This window comes from Camarhynchus parvulus, chromosome 7 (genome assembly GCF_901933205.1).
Source record: "Camarhynchus parvulus chromosome 7, STF_HiC, whole genome shotgun sequence".
In the NCBI taxonomy this organism is placed as follows: Eukaryota; Metazoa; Chordata; class Aves; order Passeriformes; family Thraupidae; genus Camarhynchus; species Camarhynchus parvulus.
In genome coordinates this window covers 13,520,376-13,537,897 of record NC_044577.1, presented here as the reverse complement: position 1 = coordinate 13,537,897, position 17,522 = coordinate 13,520,376, and the positions used below count along the sequence as shown (strand labels likewise).

At 43.2% G+C, this 17,522-nt stretch overlaps 1 protein-coding gene across 2 annotated transcripts in view; it reads right to left on the bottom strand.

Annotated features, from left to right (window-relative positions):
- Positions 1-529: 529 nt before the first annotated feature.
- Positions 530-17,522, bottom strand: part of RAPH1 (Ras association (RalGDS/AF-6) and pleckstrin homology domains 1) — an 80,876-nt gene continuing 63,883 nt past the window's right edge. For both annotated transcript variants that reach the window (XM_030952286.1, XM_030952287.1), the window contains 4 exons: positions 15,450-15,548; positions 14,728-14,848; positions 13,039-13,181; positions 530-8,549 (listed from right to left, as the gene is read on the bottom strand). In XM_030952286.1, the coding sequence (XP_030808146.1) occupies positions 6,576-8,549; positions 13,039-13,181; positions 14,728-14,848; positions 15,450-15,548 (2,337 nt within the window). In that variant the 3' untranslated portion in view covers positions 530-6,575. The remainder of the gene's footprint in view (positions 8,550-13,038; positions 13,182-14,727; positions 14,849-15,449; positions 15,549-17,522) is intronic.

The following is a 17,522-nucleotide window of genomic DNA, read 5'->3' as shown; positions in this document are numbered from 1 at the left end:
GCACTGCCACAGTAAAGGTACAAACCTTGGCATCTGCTGCCTTCAGCAGCTCTTCTCCCTCTGTGGGACTGCCCCTTGCCTGTACTCACTAATGTCATTCTCAAGCCTCTGCTGCTGAGGGCTGCAGGGTGAGGCTGAGAGCATTTCCCAGGCAGGTTCCTGCAGCCCCCAGAGCAGGGCCACAGCAGCACTTACCAGCCAGCAGCTGTTCCATGTGAGCAGAGCTGGCCAGCACTCTGCAAGGCCAAGCAAGGAGCAGATGGGAAAGGGGAGCCTTCCCACGGGGTCCTCTTCAGCCCTGTTAACTGGTGTGCAGTGCCTGGCTGGTCCAGCCAGCTTTGCACAGCAGACAGAACTGTGCAAAGGAATAGCAGCAGTGTCCATGGGAGTGAGCACAGGAATGGCGTACAGCTGTAGGCCATCACCTACCTGACTCACACTGAGAGGAACCACTGATGACCTGAAAACACAGTGTGGGTCTGAGCTCATGAAAAAGGAAAATTGCAAGACAGAGGATTAAAACAGAGTATTAAATTTAACTACATCTTTATTGAATTGTGCATATTCCATTGTATAATGATCTATATTGGGTACTCTATAATGTAGTATTTCTTTTGTCCTCTCTCATGCTTAAAAAAGTATATTTATACATATATTTATATATATTTATAATATGGCAAAGCTCCCCCCAACCTGACACTATCAGTCTAAAAGAGCTTTGATTTTTTTTTTCTTTTCTGTTTGGAAAGGGAAGAAGAGGGGAGGCAATCCCATTGAAAGATAAAATGTGCAATTTTCTTTTTAAAGCAGTAAACATGAATGTATTTACAGCACTCAGCACAAGTTTGCTGCACAGACATATCATCATTGCAATGACACTTCTTACACTTGCATCTCCAGCATTATACAGAATATTCCCAGTGACTGGTAACAATTAGTGTAAGCTATAAACCAGACTGCTACTTCAGTTCATTTCTGGTCCACTGCAGTCCACTAGGAGGCCTAAGATATCCAATTGAAACTTATGACAAAACATTTAGTTTTTCTTTTAGAAGTACAAGCATTATTGTGCTGCACCTAATCAGCCAGCAGGGTGCCATAGGCACAGCTTTGTTTGCTAGACTGTCCTTTGCAAGTGTGTACCCAGTTCCCAATGTTGGTGAAAGGCAAGGGACACACAACATCCAAGAGTGGCACCCTGTTCTCTCACCAGACACCTGCTAGAGATCAGCAGTATGAGAACCCTGGCAACAAGAGACTGGTGTACACATATCTGCATACCTGGAATTTAGCTCAGAATGCATCTTTGGCATCTTGGGAAAGCTGGAAGGAAATTATTTTCCACTATAACAACCAGCTGAGTTCCAAAATCTCCTAAAAGACAAGCTGCCTTCAAGCATTTAAATAAGGGGGGGGTAGTGTTCACAATCTGTTACTGAAGGTCCTTCTCATTCATTTCTACAGCACTAGTTCCTGTTCCTCCAAGTTTCTACCACCTTCTCTACCTCCCCTTTACCCAAGATCCATCTGCTGAGCAGACAGCTCACTGAGTCCCTGCCCCACCGAGTGCCTCAGAGCACCAAATGATCATCACCCAAGTCACTTTTCCCGTGGTTGGTTAGTAGCAGTTAGAGTAATTAGCCTGTGTTTTTCATCTCGTTTGCAGTTTAGTGTCTTAAACTTCTCACAACTAGACCAAGCCTGTGTCACGTATTAGTGAGTGCTGCCCCTGCAACAAAACCCTGTTGGTTGTTTTTTTTTTTCCCTTTCATGGGCATTTTTTAATTGAAGGAAAGAAAATTCAGAAAGGAAAATTACTCAGCTTAGAGAAACTCAGAATTCCAAAATAAAGCTTAAAACCCCACCAGCATGTGGCAAAAAATCCAAGAGAAACTATCCCTTGTAGTGTTAAAACCTCTCTGGTTTGGAGTCTGTCCCAGTGGTGCAAGGGAATGAATGCAGAGCTCAACACCAGGTGCCACAAATGGGCCCCAAGTAGTAAGACTCACCTGCAGCTGAGGAGCACTGTGCGACTGAGTACGTAATTTACACCTTAGTGATGCTGTAAGGAAAAAAACCCCAGCAAACAACCAAACTCCCATGTTCTGGCTTCATCCTCACTACCTTCTGCCAGGAATTCATACTGCTTTTCTGGAGTGCAACTGATTTTAACATGACACTAGTTGAAATAATACTCATATTAGGATCCACTTATAATCTTATTTTGAATAAGAAACAAATTTACCTGCGATAGTACCACTGTAGCAAAACAATTTGGTTCTATGCTGTTTTCTGTAAAAAGCAGAAAATTTCTTTTTGCCCTCCTGCTGTTGAAATGGCACTTTTGGTTCCTTAAACTGTGGAAAAAGAATTTTAAGTGAGAGGAAGACTGGCCACGCTTTATCTCTGAGCTGATATGTTTTATCTGGTTGCCTAAGGGCACAGAAAGAAGGAATCAGAAAACCTTTAAATGTGCAAGCCCAGTAAATGTTAAAATGCACTTGTTGAAAAAACTGCTTCCTCCCCCCTCAGACCTGAAACCAAATAATCCAGGTACCAGCACTTTGTTTCCCTGATGTGTCACTCACTGTTGCCCTGCAGACAAGTTCAGAGTAAGCTCAGGAGAGGAGCTCTTTGGCTTTGAGGTCATCACCAAGTCAGAGCAGTCAAGGGTGGTTTGCCACAGGAGGAAACCACTGTGCAGGGTGAAGCAGGAAACTTCCTCTTCCATAGAAAGTAAGAGAATGATTCAGACACTTGTGCCTAACTTCCTCTCCCAGCTACAGATGTTAAAAGACTAAACAGGCTCCCTAGCATAGCCACCTGAAACATGTTACCTATTGTTTGTTTAGAACCTGTGACTTCTTTTAGTTTTAAAAGTAATTTCTCATCTAAGCTTAGTGCTGCTAGAAGAGCCTGTTTTTTCCCTTTCAAAGCAACTCCCCACACCTGAATGGTGAAATAAGTGTCTGAGAATAGCTCCCTGCTTTCTACACCTGGGCTGCAGGCACAGACACCTGGCTGAGCAGGGCTCTGGTACTCAGAGGTGGATGCTACGCTGCAGAGCAGAGGGGAAATGAAGATTGAATGTAGAAAAGATTACTGAACACAGCTGAGCCCTCTCAGGTGCCCTTGCAGCAGCAGGGTCCCCTGACCCACCTTAACAAGTGGCCAGCCCGTGCTCTGCCTCATGAAATGCAACTACAGCTGTACACTCTGCATTTTGGGATCAAAGCACTTTTGTGTCTGGAGTATGAACACTCAGCCTTCACATGCCCATTTTAAAACTGCCAAAAGTATTACTGCCCATATTTGTAGCAGGAAACCTCTTCTTGGGTGTCTGAAATCCAGCCCCTTAATTTTCTGATTTAATAAATATAATGGTGCAATTATGAGATGACTGCACATGGGGGAAAACAACTTACTTGCAAAATAAGATGTAAATATTCACTGTCACAAAATCAGTAAATATACTGGAAAAGCAAGTTACAATGGGGGGTTATCTATCTCATAACCTGAAAAGGCAACCAGGTTGTCTGAACCACACTGTAGCCAAATTTCCATGCTCAGCTGAGAGAAAGCAAGCAGCAGCCACTCACTGCATCACTACTGCCTTAGGAAGGAAACTCTTAACTAGAAGGAATACAGGGTGCCACCTTTGCTGACATTCATTCTTTTTGCTGCAGACTTAGGAGCTGCACAACTGTCTCCCAGCAAGCTGTGGGCAGCCTGCAGTAGTAAGCATGGATTAATTGTCTAGGGAGAGATACCGGGGAAATAAATGCGGCCACAGGAAAATGAGAACAAAGCTGAAATGCCTCTGAAGAAATTGCACTCAAAACATTGATGTGCAGAGTCCAAAGCTCAGAGGTACCCGCACTGAATGAACTACAGTAAAAGGGCTGGAACTGACAGACACCAGTGAGGCCATCTTGGGAAAAGAAAAACAGATGGGGTAAGCAGAATTCCCTGACTGCTCTCACCTGGGAGCACATGTTGCCAGGAGCAGGAGAATGTGCCCACCTCCCCATCATGGCGAAGGGCCCAGCAGTTACAGCTGTAGCGAGCACCTTTTGCCCTCTGGTGTGTCTGAGCCCCAGGAGCTACGCACGGGACACAGCAGCAGGAGCAACGTGAAAATTACAGCACCCATGAACTGCAGTATAGCTTAACAACTCTCCTCTGAAGTTAGTCACCAGCTACACTGAGCATGCTTAAAATAACAATGCAAATGCTTTTAAGGACACTTTGTAAGCACAAAAATAGTAGAAACAAAACTTGGTGAACAATTTGAAAGATACAAAAAAGTGCCTTTCCATAGCAGTGCTTTAAAAATGCACATAATGGTATATACTCTTATTGCTCAAAAAATCTAGTCTGAAATATTAAAACAATTTCCAGAGGTGCTGAAACAGATTTTAAAAAAATCATATGAAACAGTTCAGCAGAGACAGCACCACTAATTTTTCTCTTTTCATGATGCACCTATTTAAAACTATATAGTTATAGATGTGTAATTTTCCACCTCAAATTAGCAAAACTTTTTTTTTCTATTCATAAAATATTCACAAAGACATTTATTTCATTATTTGGACTTAAAAAAAAAACATTATTAAAAAAAGGGAATGGGGGACACTGTCACAATATTTCTTAAATGTATCATCCTGAATTACTTTAATGAAAGATTAGTTTATATTGGTTTTACACATGAGCAGATACTGCCAGGTCAAGCTGCTGTCTTTGTTTCATTCTTTGGGAAAGACAAAGCATTTAAAGTTTGCTTTTGGAGAAAAAGTAGGCAAACAGTGGAATTATTTGCCCTATGAGCCTGTTGACACTATGTACTGACAACATCCCCATGCTGACAAGGGAAGCTGTAACAGCTGAAGATGGGGTAGTTACAGTCCAAGTATTTTAGTTGTTTTACAAAGGCTGTGTCCCACCACCCTGCAAGGGATGTGCAATGATACAGAAGACCACTTACACTACCTTATCACAAGGTCTGAATTTGTGGGTAAGAGTGTACAATCAAGCTACTGAAGTAGCTACTGAAGAAAAAGGACTGTCATGCTTGATGTGGTGACCGATTGTAAATCGGTGACTAATAAAAAAACAAGGAAAGCAATAGTCTGTTTTCTACTCATATGGGCCCTTAGATGAAATTCTTAGCAAATGTTATTGCCTCTTTAAGGTTGTTTTATTTCCAGTCCTCTTCCTTGACTGCTAGAAGTGCAACTTTGTAATAAACACGTTAATGCACTGGTCACAGTCTCTGGCAGGTCAAAGAAAAGAGAGAGAATTCCTACTCTGCTTGTCCTGAAATTGCTGCTCCCTTCTCTCTTTCCAGAAGGGAGTTTCCTGACAATTTCCAATCAATGACAAACAACACTTTCTTCACACATTTCCAGACGCTTGTTTTTCTGAACACACTACCTCTTACCAGGCCCAGAGCAGGTGAGACTGTGCATGCCTGTGTGAGCACACAGCGCTTTCTACAGAAACCTACCTGTTCATTCAGGGTAAGAGTTACATGGACAGCTCACGGATCGGCGTCGGTCAGCCTTGGGGATTGGCAGGATTTTCAATTGCAGGAGTCCTGGCAGCTTTCAGAAGGGGTTAACACAAATATATTCATCTTGAGCCACAGAAACAAATGATTGAGCCTATTATCAGTTAGAATGCATAATGGTTTGGAATAATATATATTTATCCTACTTAACTGCATGGACAAATAAGTTTGAAATAATTTCTATCAGTGTATATTTTTAAACTATTTGAAAGGAGGGGGAGGCTCTTTATAGTATAAATATATTTCACTCCAGCCCACTATATATAAAATCCATTTCTTTCCTCTGAACATACTCATTTTCAGTAGTATTATGACCAGAATGTTTTGGTATGTTGCATCTGTACTTTTCAATCAATGGACAACATACAGTTACCAGCCGAACACCTCAGCTTTGCACAATTTACCCACCACAAACTGCTGAGAAGTTCGTGGGTTTGGGTTTTTTATTTCCTTTCTTTAAAGTGCCCCCTACATCTCCATGTTTATGGTAAGATTTGACCAGTTAGAGTCCGATTCCAGATAATATACTGACTGAAAACAATAAATACGGTTCTACAAAAACATTCTGGTTATCTTCTATAATTGCGACGAAATATATCACAATATATTATATACCTACACTTATTATACATGCACAAACATGTCTCACGTGGACAGACACTACAAAAAAATTATCTCCCGCCCCCTCCCCTAAATGCAGAAAAACAAAGAAAACGGGGGTTTGGTCCAATCCATAAGAAGGGTAAAAGAAACTGAAAGAATGAAGCCAACACCTCTCTACCCACTTTTCCCAATAAAGTATCAACACCCCTAAGCCCCCCATCTTTCTTAACCTAGCCATAAAAGGGGAATGTCTTTACATTTAGCCATAGCTGCAGTTTGAGATCACCTCTTTTAATGGGGCTATCATCCACATCCCCACATCCTCTCCACATGCACGGGATCACGGGCTGGCCGATCACAGAGCAGCCCACAAGTCATGGAGAGCACTGGCCCTGGGGACTGACTACCAGTCCCGTGACAACTTGGTGTTCTGATCCCTTTTGGGGGGTGCGGGGGGCGGCCCCCTCCGTAATGTTGCATAGCCAGATATATGACTGCCCCCAAAGCTGCTGGTCTTCTGCTGGTCAGCCAGCAGCTCTGGTGGGGGCGGAGGCAGGGCCATGTCGTCCATGGTGGCCGTGGGCTCCGTTCTGGACATGCGCGCGGAGGACAGCGAGCCGTGCCGGGTGATGGATTTCCGCTGCAGCGTCCGGTTGAGGTCTGCCAGGAATCCCGGCTGAACGCTAAGGCTGGACTTGGGTGAGGTGGGCACTTGTGGGCCAGCTGACCCCGGGGGCTCCGCAACCTCCGCCTGTGTCAGTCGGGTGCTGTCGTTCCGCTTGGGCCGTGTGGGTGGTGGGGCTTTTTTCACAGATGGTTTTGACCACACCTGTGGCTGGGGATTTACAACAGCGACTTTTGGGGAGGTGTTGCCTGAAAACACAGATGGAATTTCTACTGGAGGGGGAGGAAGATCTATTTCAGGGGGTGGTGGTGGGAAGTCTGAATCGGATGGTGGTGAAGGGAATTCAACCACAGGTTCCTTTCCAGACACACTCGGAGCAGAAGCCTTGGCTGGGATCCCCCCTTGTGGAAGGACAATGGGCAGGCTCACACCAGAAAGGTTGAGTTTTCCTGGCTTTGGAGGGGCTGGAGGAGGCGATGACTCCTTGGAAGGAGATCCTGATGGCTCTGGGGAGTGTGCAAATTTGCTGACAAGGCGGTCCACTGAAGGCCTCTTGGACTCATGGTACTCAGCGGAGCTTGTGGACTTGATGCTGGAGTTGCGTTGAGGTGTTGGAGGTGGTTTCTTCCCTCCGGGGCTTGATGTCTTGCCGGCCTTTTTTACTGGAGACCCTGATTTGTCAGGCGGGGGAGAACCTGCAGAGGAAGCTGGGGAAGGAGGTGGAGGAGGAAACACTAAGCTGCTCTCTGGTGGAGGAGGGGGGAAATCTGGTGAAGGAGCGGCAGCAGGCTGCCATTTGGGCTTTGCCTTCACTGCTGGAGGCGACTGTGGAGCCACACTCAGTGGAAGGGGTTTCAGAGGCTGGGGCTCAGTGGCAGGTGGCGTGGGAGGAGGGGGGAACTGGCTGACTATCTGCTTCACCACCAATGGCACTGGAGACTGAGGGGATGGAGGAGGCTTTACTGAGAAACTCTGCTGCTTTGGGAATGTTGCAGGGGGAGTGGGGCCAGGAGGGGCTGGGGGCAGAGGAGGCACCTGGGGAGAAGTGACACTTGGTTGTTTTTTTAATGCAAGGGGCAAGGCTGCAGTCACAGGGGGAGTGACATGTGTGACCCCCCCTGGTGATGCTGCCTTCCCACTAGGATGAGGGGGCAGAGCTGCCATTACAGGCTTTGGGGGTGCCTGGGGTGGTGGTGGAGCAGGCACAGGAGGAGGTGGTGGTGGCAACGAGGAGGCAACAGTGGCCTGGCTTATATTTGGTTGGACCTGATGTATCTTGGGTGGCGGTGGTGGTGGCGTGAACTGCGGCACAGAGGGGGCACAAGGTGCCGGCTTCAGCTGTGCCATGGCCGAGCCCGGTGTGGGGGGCGGTGGTGGGGGCGGGGGGGGCGGCATGACCCCGTTGGGGGGCACCAGGATCTGAGGCTTTGCCGAGGGCGGGGGCGGCGGCGGGGCCTGCTGTGCAGCAGGGGCTTTGGCAAAAGGGCCGCCGTGCTGGGCCGCGTTCTGCAGCCGGGTGATGGTGCTGTACTTCACGAACATGGTGGCGGGCGAGCCCGCGGACGGGGCCGCCTGGCTGGGCAGGGGCGGGGGTGGAGGGGGTGGAGGCGGCGGGGGCGGAGGGGGCGGCGGCGGGGGCGGTGGCAGCGGCGGGGACGGCTGCGATGCTGCGTAGGGCGTCACCGCTTTCGTCTGCGGGGACACGGGGGCTGCGACAGACACGAAGGGCCGACCTGCAGGCTCCGCTCGGGCCTATGGGGAAGGGATTTTTAGTGAAAGTGGAAAGGGAGAAAAAGAAGAGAGAGGGTAGGAGGGAGAGAAAGAAAGAGACAAAGAGATTATAAAGTGAAGGTCTAAATGTGCCCAACATTAAAAATTAAGTGGCAGATTACAGCATGCAAGAATTATTAGCAAAACACTGGAGCAAGAGACAATTCCATACACTGACAAGCCTGGACCATGCAAGGGGACGGGGGCAGCCTGGGAGGAGAGCTGGCAAAAATCAGTGGAGCTAGTTCTGCTCCAAGTGAAGCTGCTGTCAGAGGGAAAATGCACTGGCCTTGTTACTGCCCTGAGGCAGGCAGTGGGATCCAGTGAGAATTACTGGCCTGCTTTGGGCAAGTGTAATGACCCAACCAGAGCCCCCCCAGAGCACTCCAGGCCGTGACAGAGACTCTGTAGACATCTCAGGTCAGTATGACTGGAATCAAACCACACACGGTCTCCCAGAGCATGTCAAATCCTTACATCTGTTAGTTCAGGCCTTACACTGTTCAGTGTTACAAAATGCAGAAATTCTGAACTGCTCTAAAACACTTTGAGAGCAAGCTCTGCAGGAATAGTACTGAGATATTTTTCCTTCACATGCTCTACTATCCATGACTGGCAAGGAGAAAATAGGGAAGAGGAAGAAGAGCCAAGTTTTCCTAGAAAATTTCCCCAGAAGGAAATGTTTAGATATCTGCAAAACAAAGTAAACTTGGGAAAGGAAAGTTACACATGCAACTCATATGTTAAACAGAAAAAATAAGGAAAAACAGGGAAAAGCTGACTAATGGAAGGATCAATGGGAAAGCAGCAGGCAGTATTTTAGTCTACTCGTGTTGTGCTCAAGTTAAGTTGTTTCTCAAAAGCTGTAAGCCTACATTCCTCTTAAAAATTAAAATGACAATTGCATTACTCAAATTTATAAACATCCTCCTAATACAAAGTGTTTTGGCTACAAGCCAAGTTGTGAATTTCACAGTGCACAGCACAGAAACATGCATTAGAAATACACCACCACCATAGTGACTGACCACACTGCGTACCTATACCTTATTAGAGGATACTTTGCAGTAAGTAAGCCCAATTATGCTCCTCTGCACAGGAAGAGCACATTTGCATATTGCTTTGTTCTAAACACAGGTGTGCAGTGTCTGTATGTGCAGAACTCCATCAAAAGGATTAGAGTCAGAAGCAATAAACAGTCATTTTACAACAAACATGGGGTGTGCCTCTGCCTGTCACATTAGGTCTGGAAGGCAAAAATATTAACAGGTCTGGAACTAAATCAAGGTGTTCAGATTACAAAACAGAAATCTTGATCTCTTGCAAGTGTTAGTCTGTAAATTACCATTCTCCCAATCACCCAGGTTAATGAATTTTCAATTAGCACCACCTGACCTTAATTGTGCCCTGTATAAGGCACCATGGGTGTGCTGCCCTTAGTTGTGCTGAGCTTCACTTTTGACACCTGAGACAGCAAAAGGCAACAGGAAAAATAAAGGAGGCATAAAACAGACAGAGAGGGAGATGAAGGCATAACAGAATAGCTATTCCTGAATGGCAAGACCTTGGGGAATCTTGAATTTGTCCCTTAAAGCAGACACCACGAACATGCATTTGGGTATTTGTTGTAGCATAATGTTTGAAATAAGGTGTTCAAAATCTAACAAGCAAGTGAGACTCAATGAGCTCTTCACTGCCCAACTGAGAAAAAATGAATAAAGTATTCTTTGGTCAAAGAGGAATCTTTCAAAATATGAAGCAGATGGATAATCTGCATTTTGGGAAAAGTTTTTCTTAGTTTTATATATATTTGAAAGACAGTGGTGTATTTTTTATACCCACTGAAGACAGTTGTCTTCACAATGAACAAATTAAACACTCAGGACAGAGAAAAGACTATCGGGCATCTCAGGAGGGGGAGCCCCTCCCATCTCCACAGAATCAAATTAAATTTCAACATCCAGAAATATAGTCTGTGTTATTTTCTTTACAGAAGAACCTTGAGAGAGTTTCATTTGTCCTTTTTTTGTCCCTATAATTATGTGATGTCCTTCTGTGTATCTTGACAAATTACTTATTGCACACTGGCAATTCCTATTTGTAACATGCATCTTCATGACTATCTGGAACTCTAAAAAATGCTTTAAAAACAATAGTATCGCTTTTTATGTAAACTGTGCCTTTTTAGCTACTTTTTTCCTGAGAAAACAAACTTTTGCAATTGAACTGTTTGCCATCTCTTTTCCCATGCTTTTGGACTAGTTACCAAATTTAGGTCAAATATGACAGATCTCTAGCAATCTCAGTATGTTTTTGACTTCAAGAAATGATTGGGAAGTTACTGGTAGATGAGGGCAAAGTGGGCAGAACTCACCCATTATTAATTTGCTGAGGCACCAGTACAACACCCTGACTGGAAAGAGCATCAATGCCATGTGCCTGCTGAGACACAGCATGCTCTGTTCTGCCCTGCCTGCCCAGGGGAAGGAGCCAAGGCTGACAAGGTGGGAGAGAGCTGTTGCACAAGGGGAAGGGACATGCAGGAATGTTCTGCCACTTGGCAGCAACCTGCCCACATAGACTTCTTAAGCCAGCTTTGACACCAAAGCACCATAGCAAACCTGTCTCTGCGGTAACTGGAGACTAATCTGACTAAAGCACCTCTCGGTATCACTGGTAACACCTTCTCATGTAAATTACAATTCTTGAACACTGCTGTTGCCTTTCTTGCCACACAGTTTAACATTTTCCACTGCCAGTCTGATTTCCCGGTTATTCAAGTTCCCCGGGCCGGATTAACACTGTAGTTTCACTGAAAGTAACTTTGTTACCAATTCACTCAGTTGTTTAAACACAGCTTCTCTAAGTTTACACAGCTCGTTTCACTTGGATTCTTTGGAAGTTTTAGGGCAACCCATTTACCTGTGTTATGCATAAGGTGAAGAAATAAACATTTTCTTGGATTTGCAGAAAGGAATTCATATTGATGAAATACTGATACATGGATAGCTTCCTCAATGCAAGAAGCATTCTGAATATTTTATTTTTTACCATGGCTTTAATCACGTAGCATAAAAATTCTTGGGGTTTAAATAAGCAATTGCCAGCAGCACTACAGACTTGATAAAGAACAAAAGTAACCCCAAGGCAGTAAACTTCAAACTTTTGCTTAAAATCTCACAGTGAGTATATGTAGCAGCAGGATTTACACTGAACCCAAAACCTGAGGAAACAGCAACATTATAATTCTCACAGCAGTACTCTTTCACCTCTGTTGGATACCTGCTAGCAAATGCCCCATCTCGTGCAGCTCACTCCTGCACAAATGATGCATTCTATACCCACACAGAAGCCATCTGCTGATGGACATGCACCATGTGTTGCACTCATGCAGTAGGAAAACTTGGACCACAACTTAGCAAGCTCATTCCTGGACTGAGTACTACATTACTATTAGAATCAGACAACTTCCAAGCCAGCAGGCATTGAAGAAAAGTTATGAATCCCAAAGGATGCAGCCACGTCAGCTTTCACACTGTCATATGCTTTCTCATTTGAAAAGGAGATGTGTTATCTTATTTTTAGTTATTTATCTGAAGCACCAGTGCCAGGTGTATTGGCCTGTGGTTTTGGTTTTAAAAAGCTTCCTTCTCCAGCTTGAACCTGGGGTCTGGGGAAGATTCAGAACTGACAGAAGTAATGACAGCTTCTCATAGTGCACTTCCACACGTAGCTGCTACAGTTAATGACATCAAGGCTGTTCAAGAACCTGGAGATTCCTTCACACCTGACAACAAACACCTTCAGCAGAATTTCTCCTGTGCATGGAAATTTTCCCCAGGAACTACGAAAGTTAACCACAGAAAGAACAGAAAACTAACTAAGCCACAACAGCCCCAGCCTCAATGGGTTCTGTAACTCTCTACCAGCAAAAGAAGATACCACATCTGCCTTAATCCACAATAGCTGACAATGTCAGTACTTTCGTTTTGACCGTATCTGAGGTTACTGGTTCCATTCCTACCTAACAGAACACTTTCGAGTAAAAACTGCTGAAGTACTTCAAAACATATATACCTGCTTTCAGGCCCCAGTTATTCACATCTTTACAAAGGAAAGATGTGGCTACTTAACTGGAGAAAGATATAAGTGAAAGAATTTCATTCAACTTGTTAACAGCTTATCTTTTTATTTTGTCTTCATTCAACATTAGTAAATAGGACTCTGTGAGAGGGGCTGTATAATGCCTTCAAAGAACAAAAAGCTTCTATGCACAGAAATAAAAGAAAGAACAGAAAGTTGCAGGGCTTAATTACCTGAAAAGCGAATCCTAAAAAACAATTATATGGCAGTGTAAATTAATCACATAAAACAGAGAAGAAATGCCACTCAAGACAGAGGTGGAAGAGGTACAACACTGTCTCATACATTTTGTTGGGCGTTGGTTCTCAAATTAAAGTCTTCTTGTTACCTTGCTGGATTCTTCCAGTTGAGTGCCTCGTTTCCAGGCCTCAGAGAACATGGAGCTGACAATGCTTTGGGAACGGACATGGCCAGCTGTCTGGGTGTCAGAAACTCCACTGTCAGACTGATTAGAATGATTTGATTGAGATTCTGTTCAGAAAAAAAGTTAAGGAACAGTTAGCATATGTTTCTGAATGTAAGAGTAATGTCAATACAATGCAATTCTGTGACTTGTTAAACATGTCCCCAGAGGCCACTGCTCCCAGTAATGAACTGCATAAGCTCTTGCTCACATCCAGGCCATTACAACAGATGCCTGGTATAAACCAAACCTGAAGCTGCACAAGGATGAGAGCATGTCAGATACATTTCAAATGTAAAGTAAAATCACACTGCAGCTGTATGGGTTCTGAACCATGCCCCATCCCTGCACTTTGGGAAAAGCCCCAAAGCCTGCTCTCTCCAGCACAACCTTAAAAATGTACCCTGGGCACAGGCTGTGGACAGACAAAGTGCACCAGCCAAGGCAGGACACTGCTTCCAATGACTCATTCCTCAACACAAGAGAGGGGCTGGTGTGCATCCTGCAAGTAGCCAACATAAATGATGCCCTGGGTCCATAGGGTGACAACACAGCAGCAGGCACAGCCAGACCAATTTATTCAGCCTGGCACCTGCTTTCTGTGTAATCCCAAAGTATCCTGGCACAGGCTGGAATCAAACTTTGGCAGAACATGCTTGGCTAGTGAGCTGTGGCTCAGCTCCCTACAAGAATTTACACTTTATCAGAAAAACACCCAGCTTGGATGGAGAAATTGTCAGTGACCAAGAATTTATTGCTATGCCACACAGTTGAAACAAGAAGATACCTTCCCAGTTAGGCTGCATTAGCTTAGCTCATTCTTACAGGCTACTTTCTCAACCTGTCCAATTCAGTAGCATTACTTCCCAACCCATATCTGTGGCAGACAATATACCTTCACACAACAGCACATTTTCAATAAACAACATAGTCCATGAAGGTTCTGAATAATCCACCAAAGTATCAGTCAGCTCTGAACAAAGAAATTACTGTATAAACTATTTATCAATTTTGAAACTGTTACACACAACAAGAAACCAGCCCCAGTTTTGCTGAGACATAAATGGGAGCACATTAATGCAGGCATGCACAATTTGACATGGGAACAGAAACAGTACTTTCAAAGTTTTCTCTAAAAGGATTGTTTGGATCTTTGCCTTTGGGCAGGGGCTAGTTCTCATTTTCCAATTTCAAATATTTCAGTCCACAAAGCAGTTTAAGAATTAGGTATATATGTTCTATGCATCATTACAATATAAATTTGATTTTTCGAATAGGTGAACACAGAGGCATCAGGAATTTGAAAAGATCTTTCCTCCTCTCAGTATAAGAAAAACATTGGGTTTTGGACATGAACAAGAAACTAGTGCATATTTCAAACACAGTAATCACTGCAAGTAATACAGCAAAATAGGTTTTTACCTGTATGCATATATATATATAGATATACACATACAGAATGTTATAGAAAAAGTCTGTGTTTTAGACTAAACATAGCATAAAAGACCTTGGAGAAACAGTCCATTTCCTGCAACAGTCTCTTGAGGTATCCAGACAGCAGATGATAACAAAGGCAATTGAATCTTTGTATTATGAGATAGATCACATTGTTACCTGGCAAACTAGATGAGCTGGAGCCTGACTTGATACTGGAGCTAGACAAGGAGGTCCAGTCATATGCTGACTCTGTTCTCTTCAATGCTTCCTGATAGTTCATGTATAGCTGCTTCCCGTACTAAGCAAAATCACAAACAAGTTTAACAACTCTGTATAGGCTGTACACTCTTTTCAGACTGTTGAGCTCCACCTCTGGCTTCTCTATTACATCCTTCCTCCTGTCAGCCCCCCCAAAGCAACACAGGCTCTATGTTAAGGAGTTCAGGTAGTATTAATGGCATTAGGTAATTGCTGAAAGAAAGAAAAACAATTTATTTTTGCTAGAAGAGACAGTGTCAAGCAAGAAATGGCCCAATGAATAAACTAAGACAAGCTGAGGATCTTGAAAATCAGCTCTATGTTCTAAATTCTCTTTTCTCATAAGCCTTCTTTTTTAAAATCTGAACGGAGCTGGCTAAAATCTATCTATGAGGTATGTCAGAACTGTGTCATGTGACAGGGATGCAGCAGAAACAAGAAGAAAAGACCCAATTACTGAATTATTATAACAAAGCCTATAATAATTTTGCTAAGGAAGGAAAAGATTTTACAGTTCATGTTCAGAATTGTCAACAGCGGGAAGTTAGATTTATCATGTATTTTGCTAAATAACTGTAAATGGTTTTAAGCAGATGATGACAACTACTCATGACAACAGTGTAAGACTGCCTGGGGGTTACCTTAGCAATGCGGATGCCATTGATCCACTGGTGTAGAGTTCTTACATCATCACAGCAAAGATATTTGATATACTGGGACTTCTTCTGGATCTGAGGATGCTGCAAAAAATTGTGCATTCTCATCAATGTTTTCATAGCTAGGAATGCAAGGAAAGCACTTATTTGTTGATGTCTATACAGATAAACCTAATGCTGGAAGCTCTTCATCAGTAGTGTGTATTTAACCCCACTTAAAAATGTTCCAGAATATTTCAGGAGGTGAATTTCAATGGGGATTGCTTTACACACACATTTGGAAGTGTGTCCAGCACATACTGATTTCAAACACTAAGAAAGGGCTAGTCTTTCACTATCCTAGGGCTGTAGTACTTTCTACCCACCAACAGTCTTCTGTACCTACGGACTGACTCACCACTGTAGAGCCTTCAAGGTTCCCACCTTACTGATACAGGGCTATCATCTAAAAAAATACTTGCTGCTCCCACATACATGTATAAAAAATGTAAAGGCACTGTATTTATCAATTCAGCAGTCAAGAAACAAATGCATGCTTTTCAAAAATCAGACACTGCAAATCATTCTGGATGTACTATTCAATTGTTTCCAGTCCATGCTATAGAAATTACAGGTTTCTCAGATGTTGGGGTAATTGAACACCCCAGTTCTTATCATTTCCTCTGTCAGCTTACAGCTCAGTGACACAGAGTTTTGCTAGAGGATTGTAGATATTTAAGTTTTACTGAAGACTGTCTGAAACATATATCAAAGAACTTCTAAGCTTTTTCAGAATATTCTATCCTGTTGCCTTCCAACACAATTATTTTAAAATGAACATAAGATGTTTATGTTCATAAAGAGAATATATGCAAAAAATTTCTTATGATAGTAGATAGTTGTTTTCATTTTTCACTACTAGCCTCCTACACATAAATGTTGTGTAACAAAGAAGAGTCTATAGAAGCAAATACAATTACTTTGCTTAATAAGCCAGCTTCTTTCTGGACGTGTTCAAAATTTTGGTTATATAGAAATAAATGAATTTCTCAGAAATCTGACACTTAGGACCAAGGAGTTAACTTTATATATTAGCACACAAATGTTACACTTAACAATAGCACAGCACCTGACATGAGCACACTAAGTTTTGATATAAACAAAGGAGTGAAGATAAAGACAAATCCAGTCTGGCCATCAGTAGAGAACTGGACCTTCAGTCTGTATTTGCCATTTACCTGTCTCAAAGGAGATACTTCCTAGCTTAGTGAGCCTTTGCGGCACCCAACTATTTCCATTTTTAAAACTGTGTGGTTTCTATACATTAGTACTAATTGAAAATATTTATGTAACATTATAAGAACTGATGAAGGCAGAACTGAATCCTGCTTAATATAATAATTTGGTGATTCATCAGTTCCACAGAGAAAATACAGCTTCACTTGGTGTAAGCTACCCAACTAAATCTACTGAATTAATTTACTTAGGGACAATTTCTACACACAACTTCTGTGTGTTCAGTAACATTACCATTAAATTTGATGATCAGAATGGCAATAATTAAAAAAAAAAATCTACTTTGTGCGGTCAAAAAGTCTGAAAATAAAATTTACTATTAACCTGTCCAAATGATATAGACAAAACTGACATGTAAGTAGAAAAATCAATTTACTTCAAGGAATTTATATACACCTACCAATACTGACATTTTTGTTTGCATTCAATGACCTATAAGAACATGGAAAATACTTCCAGTTCTGGCTGTGTACTTTCTTAACTAATATCATGTCCCATATTTAATATTCCTTGTCTCCTCAGTGGGCTCAAAAACACGTTGCCCTGTCCACTGGAAAATGAAATCCTTTTTCAGGCAGTGGACAGGCAGGCACACACTCCAGGCACAGTACACAGTCTAATGTACAACACCACACGAGCTCCAGAGCAGGGAGGGGAAAAGTGCAACTAAAAACATCTCTTGTTACTGGCACCATTTCAAAGCCATGAAAACATGTTATTTGCCTAAACACAGTGTGAAAGCTTGTTTTAAAATAGCTTGCTGCCCAGCTATCTTGCAGGAAC